Below are 22049 nucleotides of genomic sequence, written 5' to 3'. Positions count from 1 at the left end.
TGGTGCACTCTCAAATCATTGATCATGCTATGGTAAAGAATTCCAAATTTAGACCAAGTTATCTTAAACCTAGGACATCTACCAAATCAAAATTTATTTAAATATAATGCTTAGATCAGCATTAATAACCATCTCATTAAATTGCAAAAGTTAGCTCAGCAAAAGCCTGGCTATTGTACAGCAATACAAAATTTTACAATGTTATATTTTAAAACTTTATTTTCATCTTTTATCCATTAATTGGAAATAGAACTTCATTAATCTTTAGTAAATTACTTTTGTCCACCAACATCCCACTTCCAATTTGATTTTTTTACTATCAGAAAATTAGCAGAACTATCTCTTTATTGGATTTAATTAAACTTATTTTGCTGTAGAATATTTTGTAGCTTGAGGAAAATATACACTCAGGACAACAAATACTTTTTCGAGTCTTTAATTCCCTCAACTGTTTTACATGTTTCAATGCAGAAAGGGGATATCAGAATAAAAATTGGAGGAGAAGATGGCGGCGCGAGGGCAGCGTGCGCGGCCTCTCCAGTGATGAATATCTGTAATCTGTCAAGTAAGGTACCGTGCACAATCCGATTTGATGGAGACAGACGTGAGAGTACGGAGGAACATCTGGAAAACTTCTGAAATGCCCGCTTCACTGCCGCTGCTACTGCGTGGTAACCGGAATCTCCGGAGCAGAAGGCCCCGAAATCCTCGGCTTTGCGTGTTTCAGCAGCCGGGGCGAGGTCGAAGACGATCGGCAGAAGATGGCGCTCGGGAGGCTGTATCGGAGTGGCTGGTCGGAGGCTCGAAGTTTTCGGACAGATGGACTCAGTGTCGGCTGTGGTCGGGTGCTTCCAAGGCATCGGCAAGTTGACGGTGCCTGGAGGTTTATGGCAGGGAGTTTCTCCCTTTTGCCGCCTGATATCGGGGACTCGGGAGTTGATCGACTCAGGGACTTTGAGACTGTTTTTACCGTGCCCATGGTTTGTTCTTCATCAAATTGTGGTATTGTTTTGCACTGCTTTAACTATATGTTAAAATTATGTGGTTCTGTCAGTGTTAGTCTTTGGTTTGTCCTGTTTTCTGTGATATCACTCTGGAGAAACATTGTATCATTTCTTAATACATGTACGCATTTCTAAATGACAATAAAAGAGGACTGAGTGTTCTCATAATCTAATCTAAAAAAATAACAAAATGAATTAACACACAGTTCCTGCTGTTACAATCTCAGCTTAATTTCAGCTTACTCATTACATATGCAGTATGGAAGTAAACAAAATATACAAAACCAATACGGTACTGGCAATCTTTGGCACACGTGTGCTCAACTTCCAAACAGGCTAGACCCTGAAACGAATTCTCCTCGCTCACGCTTCTAGGCCAAAAGGGAACTTTGCACAACCATGCTACCCAGCACTGATACATTACTCAAGAAAATCTTTCCTCACTATACATCCAGTACTCAATGTTCTTTCTAGAACATTGTAACTCTTCTTTCACCGTTTTCTCTTAAAAGCACAGGCAGCTATTTTACCAGGGTGAACACATAAGTGCACTTTAACAATAAAAAATGATATTCAGCAGTCACTTGGTTACAAATACTATTTCCTGTGGCTTTGACAGTTTATTCTCTAGTCAATACAAGATCCATCTGCCCTCAATTTTATTAGTGCTGGCACACACAGAACGAAATTTCTTGGTTAACAGCCATTCTCTTCATGATTTCTTACAGAGAATCAAGGAAGTATTTAAGTAACTAAACGACCACCCATCAGGTTCACTGGAACCTTTTTAATGGTGCTGGTTTTGTGTTGTAATCTTAAGTGTAAAATTGCATCCAATATGAATGTGTAGTTTAGGATCAGGGAGGGATGTGATGATAGGCAAAGATGATGCAATTTGTAATCTTTAAGATGTTTTATCAATAACACTCTAACCTCTTCTAAAGTATAAAGAATTTTTATATACAGGCATCCATTAGTCTCATGAGACCATGGATTTGCGCCTTGGAAGGTTTCCAAGGCGCAGGCCTGGGCAAGGTTGTATGGAAGACCAGCAGTTGCCCATGCTGCAAGTCTCCCCTCTCCACACCGCCAATGTTGTCCAAGGGAAAGGCATTAGGACCCATACAGCTTGGCACCGGTGTCGTCGCAGAGCAATGTGTGGTTAAGTGCCTTGCTCAAGGACACACACACTGCCTCAGCCAAGGCTCGAACTAGCGACCTTCAAATCACTAGACCGACACCTTAACCACTTGGCCATGTGCCAATATAAAGAATATAAAATATGGCAATACCTAAAATTTATTCAAAGATAAAATGAAAATGGTAATAATATATTGGAAAAGATAGTTTAAAAAGAAAGTCTAAAAACTGCAAATGTTGGACTGAAATAAAAACAGAAATGGGGTGGACTCAAAAAACAGTTAATGTTTCACAACATAGGTTCTCTTTCCACAGATGCTACCTAACTCGGAAATCATTGAAGAGGTTGATTAAAACATCATAATTACTGCTATCAACTTCAAACCGCTGCTAAATGTCTGGGCTTCCTTTATCAATTAGCATTCCTGCTACTTCTGAGTCATGAACTTATGAGTGATGTACTTACGTAAGGCATGTACGGCCTGATCTGCCGAGAAGGCCGGCAAACAGAAGTTCTTCACTGGAGCTTGGTACATGTCTTAGTAATGAAAAAACAATATTTGGAGTCAGAAAGATCTTCATTGAGGTCTCACCCCAGACACTTGAAGATGAAAGCCTAGGCTACTGGTCCAAAGAGACTGATGCACTCTTAGAGGATTTATCTTGCAGACGACATCTTAAATTGAGACAATATCGCCTCTCTTATATGCATGAAAAATATCCTGTGGATGACTGTGAACAGACATTGCTATGTATGGATGCTTGCTATGGGCAAACTCTCTCCTGAGCTTCCAACATTACGAGAACATTCTTCAGGATGCCCTGAAGGGTTGTAAAAGGGATCATATAAAACCACTCAGAAAATGCTGGAGGAACTTAGCCAGCCAGGCAGCATCTACAAAAAAGGCCCCGATGAAGGGTCTCATCTCGAAACGTCGACTATTTACTCTTTTCTATAGATGCTGCCTGGCCTGCAGAGTCCCTTCAGCATTTTGTGTGTGTTGCTTTGTCACATGGTGTGAGCAGAATTATCTGCAGCTTAATGTGAAAAAGACTAAGGAGCTGGTGGTAGACCTGAGGAGAGCTAAGGTACCGGTGACCCCTGTTTCCGTACTGGGGGTCAGCGTGGACATGGTGGAGGATTACAAATACCTGGGGATACGTATTGACAATAAACTGAACTGATCAAAGAACACTGAGGCTGTCTACTAGAAGGGTCAGAGCCGTCTCTATTTCCTGAGGAGACTGAGGTCCTTTAACATCTGCCGGACGATGCTGAGGATGTTCTATGAGTCTGTGGTGGCCAGTGCTATCATGTTTGCCGTTGTGTGCTGGGGCTGCAGGCTGAGGGTAGCAGACACCGACAGAATCAACAAACTCATTCGTAAGGCCAGTGATGTTGTGGGGATGGAACTGGACTCTCTGACGGTGGTGTCTGAAAAGAGGATGCTGTCCAAGTTGCATGCCATCTTGGACAACGTCTCCCATCCACTACATAATGTACTGGTTGGGCACAGGAGTACATTCAGCCAGAGACTCATTCCACCGAGATGCAGCACTGAGCGTTATAGGAAGTCATTCCTACCTGTGGCCATCAAACTTTACAACTCCTCCCTTGGAGGGTCAGACACCCTGAGCCAATAGACTGGTCCTGGGCTTATTTCCTGGCATAATTTACATATTACTATTTAACTATTTATGGTTTATTACTATTTAATTATTTATGGTGCAACTGTAACGAAAACCAATTTCCCCCGGGATCAATAAAGTATGACTATGACTATGACTATGACTATGACTTTGGATATCCAGCATCTGCAGATTTCCTCGTGCTTATGATATAAAAACGCTGTTTTTTAAAACATCTTAACCATTACTTCCATAACCAAAGTTCAACCAGGCTCTGACCTGAGTCATCCTCGTGTAAGTAGTCCGGTGTGTCCAGCTACACTTCCTCCTGCTTCCATGCAGTGATTTTATAAACCCTGCATGTGATATGTCCAGCAGGGAGCTTGAATGGACCTGAAGCACTAAATAGTCACCTTCCATTCTTTAAACTCTTGTGCTTTAGAAAACGAACACACTCATAATTTGTTTCAAAATTTGCACCAAAATGTAAATGTGTTTTCATTAAAAGCATGTGAACGTGTACTTTATGGTACAATGCAGAACAAAACGTGTCATAGCTTTGAAACAGTAAATACAGTCGGCCCTCCTTATTCGCAAGGGATTGGTCCTGGGACCCCTTGTGGATACCAAAAAATGCGGATGCTCAAGTCCCTTATTCAATCTGTTGCAATGTGGTGGACCTTAGGACCCAGCGGAACCCAGGACCTTATTTAACCTGCCTCAGTGCAGTGGACATTAGGACCCGGCAGCAGAACTTTGAATCCGCAGGGTTTCTGTTCACGAAAATAATCACGATCACGATTGAAAACAAAGTGGAAATAATAAAGCGATCGGAAAGAGGTGAAATGCCATCGGTCACTGGAAAAGCGTTAGGCTACAGTCAGTCAATGATCGGAACAATTTTAAAGGATAAAGTGAGAAAGGCCCTGCCCCAATGAAAGCTGCAATTATTACTAAGCAACGCAGTGGTTTAATTATTAGGTTTTGGGATTCTGGGTTTTTGATCCTTCATATCAACCCGGCACAGATGGAGAGTGCGCTCGGGAGCGGTCTGTCATTGGATCGAACTTGGGAACTTCCGTTCCCGAGCCCAGCGCTGAAACATACGTTTCTTTAAGTGTTTTATATGCATAGAAAGGTAAAATATATACTATATACTAAGACAAACATTTGACTAACTGACGCTAAATAATACCCGATGTACCTGTTCTGACTTACTTAGTAAGAGAACTTCCGTTTTTTTTCGATCCCGATCCATGATAACCTACGCACATCCTCCCGTATACTTTAAATCATCTCTAGATTACTTATAATACCTATTACAATATAAATGCCATGTAAAATAGTTGTTATACTGCATTGCTTAGGGAATAATGACAAGAAAAAGAAGTCTGTACATGCTCGAACAATAAGTGCTGGAAGAGCACTTCCGGGTTTTCTCGATTCGCGGTTGGTTGAATTCACGCATGCGGAACTCGCGGATAAGGAGGGATAACTGTATAATTTATCGAGGGGAACCATAAGACCATAAACCATAAGATATAGGAGCAGAATTAGGCCATTTGGCCCATCAAGTCTGCTCCACCATTCAATCATGGGCTGGTCCAATTCTTACAGGCATTCCCACACCCCTGCCCTCTCCCCATACCCTTTGATGCCCTGGCTAATCAAGACCTGTGGCAGGGCTCAGGGGCTTTCCTCATGTACAGCAGGTTAAAGGTGCTGAAAGCGAAGGTGTGGTGTGTGGAAGTACAATGGAGCAATGAAGGGGCAGAGTCAGAATCGTGTTTATCATCACTGACATATGACGAAGTTTGCTGCTTTGTAACAACAGTAAAATGCAAAGGCATAAAATTACTACAAATTACAAAGTAAATGAAAAGTGCAAGCAAAATGGAACAGAGAGGTAGCCTTCGTGGGTTCATGGACCAGTCAGAAATTTTAAGGCAGAGCGGAAGCAGCTGTTTCTGATCACTGAGTGTGGGTCTTCAGGCTCCTGTACCTGAGAAGAGGGCATGTCCCAGATGGTGAGGGTCTTTAATGATGGATGCCACCTTCTCACCTCCCTGAGACACTGCTTCTTGAAGATGCTCTCAATGGTAGGGAGGTTGGTGTCTACGATGGGAACAGTTGAGTCCACAAATCCTATACATTGAGTCTCCAAGCAGGAGGTGACGCGACCAGTCAGAATGCTCCCCACGGTACATCTACAGAAATCTGTAAGAGTCTTTGCTGACGTACCAAATCTCCTCAGACTTCTAACGAAGTGCTCACTGGCTTGCCTTCTTTGTGATTGCATCACTGTGCATCAGAACTCCCTTTTGCAGCAGACATATAGCCTACTGAGCTGGGTCACGTAGGATTTGTTTGCTACAGTACTGAATGCAGATGACAGAATAAGCCCATCATCCCCACTCCATCCAGTGGATATCTGAAGATGGAGACGAGGGTCCAATCTGCCAGCAACCTCTGGCTAGTTGCTGTTCAGTGACCACAAAGCATTGGACCAGAATTAGACTATTTGACCCTTGAAACCAGAAAGCCCTGGCCGTCAAAGGATTTTAACTATTTTTAAATATCTCTAATAGTCATGTAAAACCTGTCCAATAAATTTAAATAATATAAGAAATAAAAACAAATAAAAAGTAGATGTAATAAATAGCACATTAGACATCAAAGTACACAAAAAGTTCGAAGTAAAATTTATTATCAGAGTACATACATGTCACCCTGAGATTCTTTTTCTGCAGTCATACTTAGTAAATCTGTAAAACGGTAACTATAAACGGATCATCAACAGATAACTTTGAACAGTAATATATAAATGAGCATCGCTTACTGATGCTTACCTTGCCTGGTCATAATGACAGGGTTGCTGTGTGACAGCTAGCCAGCTGTGGCATAAACTTGCAGCGCACAGCTACCCCTCTCTTCGGCATGCCAGTGCTTCACCACTGGGTGCAGTGACGAGAGCAGGAGGTCGGATGTGCTGCTCTCCAGCATGCCCTGAACATTCAGTGAACACGGAATGGGCACATTTGGAAGCTTGGGATACCCTAACTGGAGCCCCTGTAGAACTGCTGGCTAACAGTCAGCATGAATCAGCTGATTACATTGCGCTCCAACACTGAGTCCAACTCTGTGGATTGAAGCCCCATTCCAAAGGCAAGCACATTATTTCGACTCTATCACACATAATGTCTTTTGCAGTAGACATTAAACAAAGACCTGTCCGCCCTTCCTCCTGGTGCCATTCATAGAAAAGCACATGAATCTGTGTCCTTCACAGTTTTTAAATATCATCTTACCATCAGTAAAGATGATTCTAGACTCTACTGTATTATTATTTGTGTAAATTTCCCCACTGGCTCCTGTGTTTTTTACATAAGAACAGTGAATATATTTCAGTACTATACTGGTTGTAAATCAGTTTGGGGATACCCTGAGGTGAAAGAAGACTAGAAAACTTGATTCAAGTTCTCCAAATGCTATATACCAACATATAAGATTGTAGGGGTATAATCGCGGAACTAACATACAGAACATGCAAAGATAATCAGAACAGAGGAGATATAAATAATTCCTTTCCCATATTTATTGAGAATAACCTAGAACGGGGTTCCCAATCTGGGCCACAGACCCCTCGGTTAACAGTCGGAGACTGTGGCATAACAAAGGTTGGGAACGTCCTCCAGAAAGAAGCTGGAAAAATAACTTGCCAACATCAAAACTCACCCTTCTCTTTTCTTGTGTATGATATATGTTATGTTGAAAAATAATTAGGCAACTCTTCTCAAGATTGAATGTCATATTGAAATTATGTGCTTTTGCTTCATTAAGGGAGTTCAACCTATGTTCACCCATATGAGAATATTGAGAATTCAAGATGTATATGGAAATTAAGGGTTTTATGATTAATGACTGTACTCACTTCTTTTAATTGGGAGTGAGCCAAATTAGAATTAATTTGCCTTGAATACCAGGTAAGGCGGGATTTGAATTTTATATATATATATACATACACACACACAAATGTTTGTATTTTGGTTCAGCTTCCAATTCTCTCCTACCAAATGAAAAGCAATGACTTTACCCAACTTGCAGTAATGATCTGATCACAATTTTTGGGATTTAGGTGATCTAATTTTTGCTGGCGTTCACATTCATTCTGTTTGTCTTCATTAATTGAAAGAGTCCAAACGAACATAAGACCATACGACTAAGGAGTAGAATTAGGCCACTAGGCTGCCATTCCATCATTGCTGACTTATTATCCCTTTTAACCCCATTCTCCTGCCTTCTCCCCATAACCTTTGATGCCTCAACTAATTAAGAACCTATCAACCTCCACCTTAAATATACCCAAAGACTTGTCCTCTGTGGCCTTCTGTGGTAATGAATTCCACATATTCACAATCTTGCGGCTAAGGGAATTCATTTTCATCTCTGCTCTAAAGGGATGTCTCTCTGTCCTGAGTCTGTGCCCTCTTGTTCCTACACTTCCCCACTAAGGGAATCATTCTCTCCATATCTATCTAGGTTTTTCAATATTTGAAAGATTTTAATGAGATCCCTCCTATAGGCCAACATATACTACAGGATGACTGCTTCGCTTTCATGAATGACAATCAAAGGTTAACATTCTAAAAACATACTCTTTATACGAATCTCTGTACAGGTAGAGATTGGAATCAGAGTGCAACATGTCTGTTTCACAGTGACCTCAATTTTCTTGTGTTGTATTTTGCATCAGAAATTTGGGACAGCATCTCTGCTCAAGTAGTTCAACCATACTTCCACCCACATGAAACTGAGCCTGGTAGAAGTTATCTATCAATAAGAATGTTAAGATTAATGAGCAACAGTACAGTCAGCTCAGGGTTAGATGACAATGTCTTTCCATCACAAACCTGAGCAAACTGGAAGAACTGAGCAAACTGTCCTGATGAAGGGTCTCGGCCCGAAACGTCGACTGTACCTCTTCCAATAGATGCTGCCTGGCCTGCTGCGTTCACCAGCAACTTTTATATGTGAAACTGGAAGAAATATTTGGATAGCCCAACATAAGTACATAAAACTGCCATTCTATGTGGAATCTTATTCCAAATCCCATTTCCATCAGAACAGTTTAGCCAAGTGTTTTTACTTTGCAAGACCACAAGGCAAATATACCTTCCTGTTTAAAAGTAGCTTAAACTATTTATGAAATTTAAACCACAGATATTCATAATCCAGCCCACAGACATGGCCAAAGGAGCAGTAAATATTTGGGCTATTTATGCTCACTAAGTATTTACATCAATTGATACTGGCCTGCTATCTAAAAGATTACAAGCTAGGCAAGACAATCCCCTACTAAAATTCACATAAACCATTATTCACAGCCTATTACCACTTCTGTGCTCAATGCAATAACTTGTGAATTAATCTCTCCAAAGGGAGATTCCTCCACAGTTACATTTGTCCTGTTGCAGAATTCATTATGTTATTATTTTGTTCATTTAATTTTCATAGCTTTCTTTTATCTCTCTTGGATGATGTGCCAGATATTCTTTCTCCTCCAAAGACACTGCAATTTTAATTTCTAAATAAAGTTTGGTAGAAAAGCAAACAATTCTATGAATAAATTGTTTAGTTTGTTGACTTGACAGTGATGTCTTGTCATTTCACTACAGATGTAACCCTTTGGCTGGCGAGGCAGCATTGCAGAGAAATTTGCCGCATTCCAGAACACTGATAAAATTGAAACATGCTTGCTTGACATTCCCTTTATACCATGAATAATTAATTTTAATAGTTCAATACATTCCAGTATTAAAAGAGGTTGTGATGATTTTAATTGCTGATTATCGTGTGATTAAAACCAAATTAACAGCTAAATAGCCACATATGATGCATTTTAAGACACATTTTTGATAAATTGCCTGCAATGTTTTTTAAGTCACTTCATTATATCAAGCTATATAATGTCCTTACATGTAATATTTCAGAATCACAATCAGGTTTAATATCATTGGCATATGTCGTGAAAATTGTTAACTTTGTGGCAACAGTACAATGCAATACATGATAACATAGAGAAAAAACACAGTGAATAAGTAATTAAATACCTAGTGCAAAAAAAATCCTCATTTCATAATGCGGTTTAGGTTCATGTGAAATAAGGTTTTGTAATGTAAAAATGGTCAGTGGGTATAGAATGATGCTCAGGTCTATTTCGTACAGGTCGACCTTCACTAATCCTGCACCACTGGGACCTGAGGAGTGCCGGATTAGTGAAAATGCCGAATTACAGAAGGATCCCATCAAGCATAATCAATGCTGGATTATCGAAGGAACCAGATTACAGGTAGTCAGATTAGAGAAGGTCAACCTGTAATTTGTCAAGGTATTTTCTGGATCAATGTATCAACCCTGTAAAACAACTCCAATATGAAAATGAGAATGCTGAAAACACACAGCAGGTCAAGTAAAATCCATGGAGGGAGATGCAGAGTTACCATTTCATTTTAATGACCTTTCACTGTAACACGATAAAGCTAAATGTGCAGCTACCTCTATAAAAGAGCTATAATCACATTTCAGACTCGCAGTAAAGGTTGCACCTGCTAACTCAAAAGGCATGTGTCACTGTTCAGACAAGCTCTTGATTTAAACAGCGTTACGCTTTGTGTTTGAGAAATGGGGTTTCAGATGAAAGGCTAGCATTTTGGACTGATAATTATCAGTAACCCCTCTCTTCAAATTAAATGGTTCAAAGTTCTTTGATGGAAGAAAGTTTCCTACTTTACTTTTTTGTTCCTTTCTGTTAGTCTAAGCATGTTGATACGTGAAGGAGAAGGTAATGTAAATAATCCAGTCTGTAGACTGTTCTGAATTTATGTGATTTCCCAGTCCTCTTTGAACAAGATACCTTTAAGTACTTTGATTGGATTTCACTCTTTTTTTCACAAACTGCTCGACATATTGCACAAGCACTAATCAGATCCTTGCAATTAATTAGTTATTAAGGATGGTTGACATCCAGAAAGATGCCCTGAATCTGGACCCATTGCCTCTTGTGTAACCAGCTTCAGTGCACAATGGAATCAGAGTCAACTGAGCAGCTGACAATGAAAATTGGCAGTCCCGTTGATAGTCAAGAGGATAGTTGAAGGCTATAGAATGATATGGATCTGCTGTTAAAGAGCGAGGGCAATGGCAGAGAAAATTTAGTTCTGACAGATGTGATGCACGTTGGGAGGACTAATAAACAGGGGCATATCTACGGAAAATAGTGCCTCTTGCAAGCACTGAAATTACGCCACTGTCCAAACATCTGACACCCATCTTTGAGATAAGTTTACCATAAAATCAGCTCAAAAATACAAGTCATTAATCTTTTAATTAACAAATTATGGCACTACACAAAAATTCTAACTGCACCTTCCTTGCTTTCACTGATGCAAATTGGTCTATGATGTGATCAAAGTCAGTTTTTTCAGTTTCTTCTCTTTCTACACTCAGCAGAGCAAGATCACAGAGTCTGCCTTGACCCATGGAGGCTCTCAAATACAAAAGTATTAGTTTTAACTTTCTGAATGATCTCTCACAGTTGGCGATGGAAACTACGATGGTTAGTATTATCTGAATAGCAATGTGAAGATTGGGGAAGACGCTCTCATCTCCATACTGAACAATAAATTCAAGAAGCTCTTCAGGTCTTGATATTTTCATGTTGACCCCCCTTGATAGCAACATTCTGCAATCCAAAATTTCTTCATATAGCTGCTGTCCATTAACATCAGAGCTGTACAATTTGCCCAAATTTTCGCACTTCTTCTTTAGGTTGTTACTGTCGGCGCCGTAACACAGTCCCTTGACATTGAGAAGGAACCCAAACTTGGCGTCAGTGTCGTGCAAAGGAGCGAACCTTTCATCCATTTCTCTGTGAAGATGGTCGTGTGTTCCATTCATGACTCTTTCCATTTCCTCTTTAGCTGTTAACCCAGCGTCTCTCGAGTTTCCATTAGCCATTTGTTTCTTTCATCTCTGACATCTTTCAACTTCAATTTCCCATTCTTGACAGAGACTGACTCCTTCTTCAAGTGACTCACTGACCAACACTTCTCTTTCATCATAAAAATGATCTCAGAGGGCTTTCAAATCCAGGGCAGCATCGAGGAAGTTCATGTTAGGATCCTGCAGCCTCTTTTGAATAGTCAATGCGAATGAGTACTCGGTGAAAGATAAGACGTGGATCCAAGATGACTTTCAAAATGAGTGAGGTGTTCTTTTATGACAGGGTCAAAGATGGCCAGTAGTTTCAGTAAGCCAAGGAAATTTCCCACATTGGAGTCATCGTCCAGCTGAAGTGACTCCCTCTGTCCTCACAAAGCCAGGTTCTGAGTCACAAGGAATTTTATGCAGTGAAGGATGCTCGTTAAGATACCACACCACTTTTGCTTTTCCTCCTCAATCTGTGACTGAAATACCGCGTCAATAACTCCTCTATTTCCAGCTGAATTTCTTTCCATTTCTTTCCACTGTGTGAAGCATTCCCGATGATTCTTGGCATTTTCATGAACACTAATCCTTTCAGATGCTTTCCACTGGTTGAATCTGCTTTCCTGCTCCATTGAGGATTGATGGTCTGACCGGGAATTGAGAAGACAACAGATACAAAATGCAGACTTTCTGGAAGGGGAACAGACCAGCCATGAGTGAGTTACTTCCTCACCACGACCATTTCCCAATTTCCTCTTGAACCAAGATCTGTTCATTGAGCAGTTATTTGTTGGTAGGAAAGGCCCCTCACTGTTCTGGAAATACTTCGAATCCAGCTTTATTATTTCTGTTCTCAACGCATCAGGCAGAATTGCTTTTCCAGTATCCTTGTCGAACTTCAGAAGACCAATGTCATGCTGTTCAATCACTTCTGATATGACTCTTCGAGGTTGTTTGACACCATCCAGTTCACTAGGTTCAGTGTCGTCAGGTTCAATCTCGTCAGGTAAAATCTTGTCAAACTCAACATCACCACCACCACCATCGTCTTCCCCTCCTGTCATTTCCAAGTTCTCTGTGACAACCTCACTCTCAATCTCATCATACTCGGATTTATCTGACTTGACTTCCTCCTCGGCTTGTGATGCATTTGTACTTGATCCACCTTAAGATTCTAACAAACTTGTAGCAGGTGCAGGCGACTCCATGGAACGTGTCGAACTACTTGTTCTGGGCTTTTCAAAGAAGAGCATGAAGAACTTGCTCGACTTCTTGGCTTCCTCCGCCTCCAACTTTCGTCTCTTCCAACCTTCAGCTCCACTTTCCTTCTTCTTCGTGAAGAAATGTTTCATGGTCTTCTTACACAATGCTCTAAGATAAGGCCATCCTAGTGCTTCTCACCCATGATAAGCAAAGACAGATCATACATCTGAAGAAAATTCTTTTTTCACTATCCGAGGATGGCTTGTCTGACTTTATTAGAAACTGCTCAGTGGCGTCCCCCCTTCAAGTGGAACCCAGGGCACATCCTGACGAAGGGTCTCGGCTGAAATGTCGACTGTACCTCTTCCTAGAGATGCTGCCTGGCCTGCTGTGTTCACCAGCAACTTTGATAAGTGAATTGGCTATAGCAGCTGAAGACCACATTAGGAGGTACCTAATACAATGACCATTGAGTGTACAATGGCTGGTATGGAAAAAACCAGAAGTTGCAGGGAATGGAGTAAGCACCCAGAGCCTGAAAGATCTCATCAGTGAGTTAAGTGACGATATGAAGATTTTGTTACCAAAGGTTCCAGAAGACTCACTGGGGCCACCACTGGAAGAGCCTGGGATGAGGTGACTCTAGCTGTCGCCATTGAGGATCAAATTGTGGAAAGGCTCACTCTGGGTTGGAGCCCATGATTAGGCAGGCTCCTTATGTCTCTCTATTAGTTTGTCCCTCAATGTTCATGCTGGCAATGCTTCTGTCCTCCACTATGCTGGGAGATGAGGCTGGTGGTGTTCTGCTGGGACCTTCCCCTAGTGGCCTTCTTTATCCTCTTTTTCCACCAACCTCTATAGCTATTCAGCCCACATCTCTTGTCCTTCAGCCCCAATAAGGTCTCCAGCCCTGCTGGGCAGGGTCTCTACTGATACAGGACCAAGGCACTCATTTCCAGAATTCTAATAGAGCTAGCTACAAAAACTCTGGTACTCTTGTCTGACTGAGGGACATTTGTGCATGGCATGTGGAAATGATCTTCAAACAGGGAGCAGTTAATCTACTTGGAGGACAAAAGTGATTAGGGAAGGCCAACTAAAAGGATTCTGGGTACCACAAAGAATAAGGAAACCCCGATCATCTTTTGCAAAAAGAAAATTAGACATGTCCTTATTGAAGTTCTGAAGGGGGGTAGCAGAGATTCAGAAGACAGCAGACAAGTGTTGAAATGCCAAAGAGGGGTGGAGTTAGGCTATGGTAAGAAAGAGGGGTTTGAAATCTGTCAGAAAGAGGTAGGTGTGTTCGATTAAATGGCTTTTGTTATGAGTTTCTTTGATTTAAATGCTCTCAGCAAACAGAATGTTAATTATTGCCAAATCGGCTTGGTTATTTCAGCAGAGAAAGAAAAATGGTCACTGTAATAATTATCCTTTATGATTCTTCTCATTTATTTTGCTCCTATTTTTACACAGAACTAACATACATGTAAGGTAAATGAATCTCAGTACTGTTTATGAGATAGAGTATATGTACTTTGATAATAAATTTACTTTGAACTTTGTAGCTTATGCTGAATGTCACACTGGATTTACCAAGCCTATAATATTGCAACAATTGGAAATGCTTATTTTTATCCATAGGGAACAAAGAGGCCTCTATTAGGCAAGTGAACTGGAAAAATAAACAGATCTAAGATCTATTCTTCCTGAATAGCCACATATATGTTGATTTAAAAACTGGTACATTTGCTCAGTTATTTTTGGTTGAATTGCCTTTTGTTTATTATTAAGTGTTAGCAAAGGATAGAATTGTACAGGATATAAATTATTTCTTTGCATTTTCTTTTGGATCATGAAATTGAGAGGTCGTTCTTGGCACTGAAATTTGTAATTTGTTTATTATTGTCTCATCTACCAAGATACGGTGGAAAACTTGGTTTTGCATGACATCCATTTCAAAACATAAGTATACTGAAGTAGTACAAGGGAAAAAAAACAGTAACAGCATGCAGAATATAGTGTTACCAAAACAGAGAAAGTGCAATGCAGGCAGGCAATAAGATGGAAGGGCCATGAGGAGGTAGTCTGTGAGGTCAAGAGTTCATCTTTACTGTACAAGACATCCATTCAAGAGTCTTATAACAGCAGGATAGAAGCTGTCCTTGAGCCTGGTGGTGTCTGTTTTCAAACTTTACTATCTTCTGCCTGATGGAAGAGCGGAGAGGAGAGAATGCCAAGATTGGGAGGGTTGACTGCATTCTTGAAGCAGCAGTCTGTGGAGAGGAGGCTAGTTTCTGCGATGTGCTCAGTTGCATCCAAAACTCTTTGCAATTTCTTGTGGACTTGGGCAGAGGGTGGAAGTTGGGTTGGCTAATGCTGATGACAAAGACCTTCAATTTAAGGACTTCAGTCGGCTAGCCTTGATGATGAGGGCTGGTAATCCCCAGTGAGGGGTAGTGGGTAGAAAGAGGGTTGTTTTGCTGTTGTTGTGCCTGTCTTGTACTTGGCTATGTGTTGTTCTGTTGAATATTGTGGACATGCTACGATGGCGCTGAGAAGCTTGGTGACAGAAGCTCGAGCACATTCTCATAATATATTGGCTGCTAACAGAAGTATGCTTCAATGTAAATTTGACTAATAAATCTAACCTAATCTAATAATCACACATCCATTTCACAAACAATTTTTCATTTTTGGATGACCTTGATGAACACCTGCCTATAAACATTAAGGAAAGGTAAAAACACCATTTTCAAAGCAACCTTCACTCCACACAATATTCCCTCCGTGTTTTAAAGTCAATAAATCATTGGTGAATTGTGCTTGATATTACAGAGGCTTGCTTGCAGTGAAACTCCCTGAGAAGAATGGAAATTGAGCAGCTAAATTGTTTTTACAATATTGAGGTGTGCTTAATGGATGAACTCAATGCTCTTCAAATGACAACATACGTCCTAGTAAGCAAACAAACAAACTAAGATGTATGGAACTTCCAAAAATACTGCTCCATTAAGAATGACATCCTGATACAAAGATGTCATGTTGAGACTTTATAAAGCACTGTTGAGGCCTCACTTTGAGTATTGTGAGCTGTTTTGGGACTCATCTTCGAAAAGATGTGCTACAACTGGAGAGGCTTCATAGGAGATTCACAGAAATGATTCCAGGATTGAATGGCTTGTCATATGAAGGGCATTTGATGGCTCTGGGCTTGTATTCACTAGAACTCAGAAGAGTGTGGGGTGACCTCATGGAAACCTATCAAATGGTGAAAGGCCTTGATAGAGTGGATGTAGAGAGGATCTTTCCTATGGTGGGCGAGTCTGAGACCAGAGGAGACAGCATCAGAATAGAGGGATGTCCTTTTAGACTGGAGTTGAGGAGAATTTCTTTGGCCAGAGACTAAGAAACTGTGGAATTATTTGAAACAGGCAGCTGTGGAAACCAAGTCTTTATGTATATTTAAGGCAGAGGTTGATAGATTCTTGACTGATCAGGGCATGGAGGGATATGGGAAAGGGCAGGAGATTGGGGCTGATAGGAAAATTGGATCAGTCATGATGAAATGGTAGAGTAGACTTAATAGACCAAATGGCCTAATTCTGTTCCTATATCTTATAGTCTTATGATACTTTATGCTTGCAAAGAGTGTGGGTTCTGAATCCATAGTCTGATGCAATAATGAGAATACTTATAATGATCCAAGGAGGCATCACATAATGGAGGCTATTTGCCATTTATACAATCCCATTCTTCTCTTATCACCTTTCTCTTATTATGTAATCCCTTATTGTATCAGATCTTCTGAATTATACTTACTTGAATTGGAATGAGATAATGAATGGTGAGTGAAAGAGAAAAGTAGATCAGAACAATAGGGTCTTTAGTGTTTGGGTATGATTTAAGACTTTCCAAAGTCAGATCATCTAACGCTGGAGTGTTTACCGACATTTAGTGGTTCAGATTAACATTTGAACTAGTGATTGCAAAGTGGGTAACTGCAGACCTTATGATTAATACCAAGTATCAATGTTAAGCTTTGGACAGGAAGCAATACCAATTACCTGGGAAAGCACCATTTATGCGTAATCAAGTTTCATCACCCTGCTTGCATACACCGGTACTTTAATTAACTATGAAGTGAACTATGAAGGAATGTGATAGTTGACATTGACTTGAAACATTTTGGGAGAGCCTAATTCAGTTATTGCATCTCTAATCTTAAAAGATCTTAATTTATTGCTGAATCCTCAAAATAAAGTTGGTTCAGAAACAAAGGGTCAAGACTAAACTTCTGGTCAAATAGGTCATAAGATGTTAAGGACCATCTGATGGAAAAAGTGCCATGTAAACATCGTTATTTATTTGCTTCTGAATGCTTAAAATTGCTGTGCAAATCATGTTAAATTTCACGCTTAAATTGGTTCCATGTGATGTTGAATGTGACAGATGGTATTTCTATCCTCTCACCTCACAAATAAAAGAAGGTTCTCTTTAATTTAGAAGTATACTAAGTGGCACTTTCTGTCTTTTATGGAAATGAGAATAACAGCAAAGTGTTTTCCTCCTATATACAGCAAAACCACTTTTGAAATATTCTCTATTCTGTTGCTTAGATCAGCATAGTTTTATCAGTAAATACGTTCAATGTTTGACTGACTCTTAAGGGTATTGTGTGAGGTTTGGCACCCTCTTACAGTTGGTGAGGGTCACCACACAAGCTGCACAGAAAGACTCATAATGTACAGGGACTACAACATTGCCTTTGATGTAATTCTCTAATATGGTGTTCTCGTTCCTAGATCAGGCCTCTTTTGAAAATCCCTAGAAAGAGCTCTATATTTCAGTGAGGTTTTAGCTGGCTTGCTTGTAGAATTTAAATATCATATTTAAGCAAAAATCATTCTATTTGAAGTGAGGCATTGAAGAAATACACTGAATGCAGCAATGAGACAAGGCTTAAGAAACATTACTAATATGATCATGGAAATCAATTGAATGAATGTAATTAGTCAGTGCAATGTTGCAAGCAACTAGAAAACAGAATTGCAAATCAACCCATAAAGTATTAGTTAATCCCGGTAGACTTGAATAGCAAAATATAATTTTTAGCTTCTTCCCAGCTCTATCATTTTGTTATTAATCCTATTTTGTTACTGACTCAAGTTAAACAGGATTTCTTTTCTCATTCATGGGGTTATGAGCATCATTGACAAGGCAGACATTTATTGTCCAACCCTATCTGCCCATTGCTGTGCCTCCAGTGAAGATATCCCCATGGTGAGGAGTTCCAGTATCCATTGATGAAGGACCAGTGATATATTTCCAAATCAGGATGATGTGTGACATGGAGGTAAACCTGCAGATGATTGTGTTCCTCTATGCCTGTCTCTGTCTCTGTCCCTCTAGGTTAGACAGTTGACTGTTTGGAACATGGTGGCAGAGTAAACTAGGCAAGTAAATTGAGCAAGTGAGTTGTCGATCTGGAGTCCTGTTGTTTCTTTTTCTTGATGTTGTTGAGTTTCTTGAGCCCTGTTGGGTCCAATTGGGCTCAAGTAGGAACCTATACTGTTTTGGGAATGTACGGCCACAGGTATCCAAGCAGAGGAAGGGAGAGAAGGAGGAAACATGGGAGACTGAGAACCATGGAACTTTGCAGGATTTGTTGTTTTGAATGTGATGAGTGAGAGGATGGGAGCTTGAAAATGAAGGGTGGGAATTTTAGTAAGAAAACCAAAAGCTCACGTGATGGGTGACAGCAATGATGCAGGATCACGTGTGCACAGCAACGTTTAGGATGAGCAAAAACTTTCACCCTATGGAATGCTGTTGAGGACAGCATCAGAGGCAGAATGTGAGCAGCTACAAATGGGTCACATCGGGGTGGGAAAAGGCATTGTTCAGAAGTGGTAACATCCATTCGTCAGGGTGAAAATGCTAGGGCAGAACTCCAGGTCAAACAGTCTAGTCCTGACGAAGGGTCTTGGCCCGAAACGTCGACTGTACCTCTTCCTAGAGATGCTGCCTGGCCTGCTGCGTTCACCAGCAACTTTGATGTGTGTTGATCAAAGCATTGTTCAGATCAAATTGCTCTCTGTTGCTACGGTTCCAGTGACTGGGGATTAATGATCTTCCCAGGTTCAAAATTAATCCGTACCTATGGAGAGCTATAGTCTGGATACGAGTCAATGGGACTAGACAGAATAATAGTTTAGCATTGGCTAGATAGACCAATTTTCCTTGATGTTTCTGTGCTGTATTGCTCTATGACTCTATAACTCAATGAGTCTACATTGATCGAGACAAGCTGTAGGTGTTTCCCAATGCACCCAGTAGATGGTGGAGGGGCTTTATGGTGAGTTACTCAGTGCACGACCCCCAACCTCTTGATTTGCTCTTGTAACCATAGTATTTATGTGACTTGTTCAGATACAAAGGTGATCCCTGTGATGTTGAGTGTCTCAGCAATGTTGAATGTCAAGGATAAGCACTTTCCTCAACAAATACTACTTGTTACTTCTCATTATGTAACTGTACGTTATTTAAGCCTTTGAATCTCTCATCACAGATTTTTTTTTTGTTTTAAAGAGCTGCAAAATTAATTAAATCATCAGCACATATTCTCACTTGTGACGTCAGAATGGAAGGAGAGTCACTTATGAAGTGGCTGGAGTGTTCAGACTTAGAACACAGAAGAATTCCTGTAACTAGTCCTAGGACTGTGATGATTGACCTTCAAAGCCACAATGCCCCTCCTTTGTGAAGAATTTTCCCCTCTGAGCCCAATGTCACACTTGGCCCAATGCTGCGTGATGTTAAGAGCAGCCACTCTCACCTCCCCATGGCCTTTCTACAATGAGCGGACTAAAGCTCTGCGAAATCCAGCATATGTTTAATATATACTGTAAATGAATGAGAATATAACTCGACAACTGGCCAATTAAGAGATATATGCAATCATTCCACCAAATGATTGCCCTTAAAATTTAGAGCATGTTAAAAATATCAATCTATTAATTTAAAGGTAGATTCCTTTTCACTGGCTCCAGGAAGAACTATAATCTTTCATCTAACAAATCCAGGCATTTTTCTACACTGTTTAGCTTGGCATTAGCTTCTTTAAGTTTGCCTGATATAAAACTGATACTAGACCTTAACTTGATACATTCATGGAAATAATTAATTGGATATTCATTATACAGCTCGGAGAAGGGAAAGGAGACCCAGACTGTTCAACTCCAGTACAAATCACTAAGATTGGCTGCTTCTTTTCAATTTAACATACTGTTATTTTAACCTCTCTGTCCTCTACTCAGTGCCTTGAAAGTACTTAGCAGTCGACTTCAAACTCCTCAAAGCTTCCAAAGAGAATCAAGTCTCATAATTTTTAATCATCCAGTCAAGAGGAAAATAATGTTTTACTCCTTATTGGGTCCATACCTTCTTCCAGTGGAACAATCTTGTCTGGCCACTTTCCACACCCAACGTCCTTATTCCCCGTAGTTCTACAACATATTTCCTGTATTTCCCCAATGACTGCCATTCAATTCCTTTGCCGCTTACCTACACTAGCAGGAACACCTTAGGGATGAGGATAGAAACCTGAATACCAGGAGACCCAAAAATTATTGAAAATGTTCAATAGCCACATGGACAGCATCAGACGTCAGGATCGAACCTGGATCTCTGGAGCTGTGAAGCAGCAGCACGAACTGTCAATTCTGTATAAAACTGGCATCACATTTGATAGCAATGCTGAGAGTCAAGTAACGTGAACAGATGCAGCACAGCCAACATTACACTTCACTTCCTAAACAAGATAATCGTTATATTGATCCCACAACAATAAGGCAAGCGTAGAATTACTGTTACTGATTCTCTAATGCCTCCCGTGCACTTTTTCCATTCTCTTTAACTTTTTACAAAAAAAATTCCTAGAAACTTTTGATGCCGGTTCATGATCTGTATCTGGAAGGAGTGGGGTGTTTCCACTTGTTCAGAAGTACCAGGCAAAGTCCTGGGGCAGGAGCAAGAAAAGTATTAGTTCTTGGCCCAACCCCTTTGGAGGGAAGCACCAAGCCCCAGAGCGCAGTGACAGTGAGGCTTCAATCACCAAATAAAATGATTTTCTGGAAGAAGGGGTACAGTATGCAAAAATGAAACACATTCTTAAAGGAATTGTTGCTAATTATAATACAGCTAACATTGCAAGAAAAGAATAATATTATCCTGGAAAACAGTTCTGTGCACTTCACCCAGAGGCAATAAGTATCTTGAATATCGGGAGCCGTTATATTATTTCCTCTACAGTTTCTTCAGATTTAAGCATGTGTAAAAACTTCATTAATCAACATTGTCTCTGGGGTGTCACGGGGAAGGGTTTCTCCTTAACGTGACACGGAAAAGACAACCTCCTCAGAGTGATGTGAGAATGATCTCTCATCAGGGTGGCAAGGGAATAGTCTCTCCATAAAGTGACATTGGGAAGCGTCTCTCCCCAGCATGACATGTGAATCATCTCTCCCTGCAGTGAGGTGAGCAAGCACACTTGTGGTTAGCATAGCGGTTACCACGACATGATGTTCCAGAGTTCAGAGTTCAATTCCAGCACCATCTGGAAGGAGCCTGTGCGTGTTCCCTGTGAGTGTGTGCGTTTTCTCCAAGTTCTCCAGTTCCCTCCCATAGTCCAAAGACGATCAGGTATAAGGTTAATTGCAGACATCCCACCTCTCCCGGAAGTTCCGGGAGTCTCCCACATATTAATAGTGGCTCCCTGATGCCTGCAAATTATATACAATATCCCAGAAATCAATTTTTTTGAGAGTGAGCAAGAGAGAGAGCAAGCAAGAGAGAGCGCGAGAGCGACCATGAGAGAGAGAGAAAACAAGCGCGAGAGTGAGAGAGAGAGCGAGCATGAGAGCAAGAGCGCACGAGAGTGTGTTCCAAAAAAAGAAAATATACAGTGTAAAACGTACATCACCCCAGACTACCCTAAAGTGTACCCCTGCCTAATAGGGTCAAAAATAATGACAGTTTTGCTCGCTGCACCGTTTGCAACAGTGACTTTTCTATTGCCCAGGATGGGTT

General features: G+C 40.7%; 1 protein-coding gene across 4 annotated transcripts in view; it reads right to left on the bottom strand.

Annotated features, from left to right (window-relative positions):
• The window catches only part of LOC134358439 (rho GTPase-activating protein 22-like), a 520442-nt gene that overhangs the window by 171507 nt on the left and 326886 nt on the right, over positions 1–22049 (bottom strand). Inside the window, exon 2 of one of the 4 annotated variants that reach the window (XM_063070662.1) lies at positions 8684–8809. The exons of the other annotated variants lie outside the window; for them this stretch is intronic. Within the exon in view, the coding sequence (XP_062926732.1) occupies positions 8684–8809 (126 nt within the window). The remainder of the gene's footprint in view (positions 1–8683; positions 8810–22049) is intronic. 4 annotated transcript variants of the gene reach the window in all.

The sequence above is a fragment of the Mobula hypostoma genome, chromosome 18 (genome assembly GCF_963921235.1).
Source record: "Mobula hypostoma chromosome 18, sMobHyp1.1, whole genome shotgun sequence".
In the NCBI taxonomy this organism is placed as follows: Eukaryota; Metazoa; Chordata; class Chondrichthyes; order Myliobatiformes; family Myliobatidae; genus Mobula; species Mobula hypostoma.
This window is presented reverse-complemented; position numbering and strand designations above follow the sequence as displayed.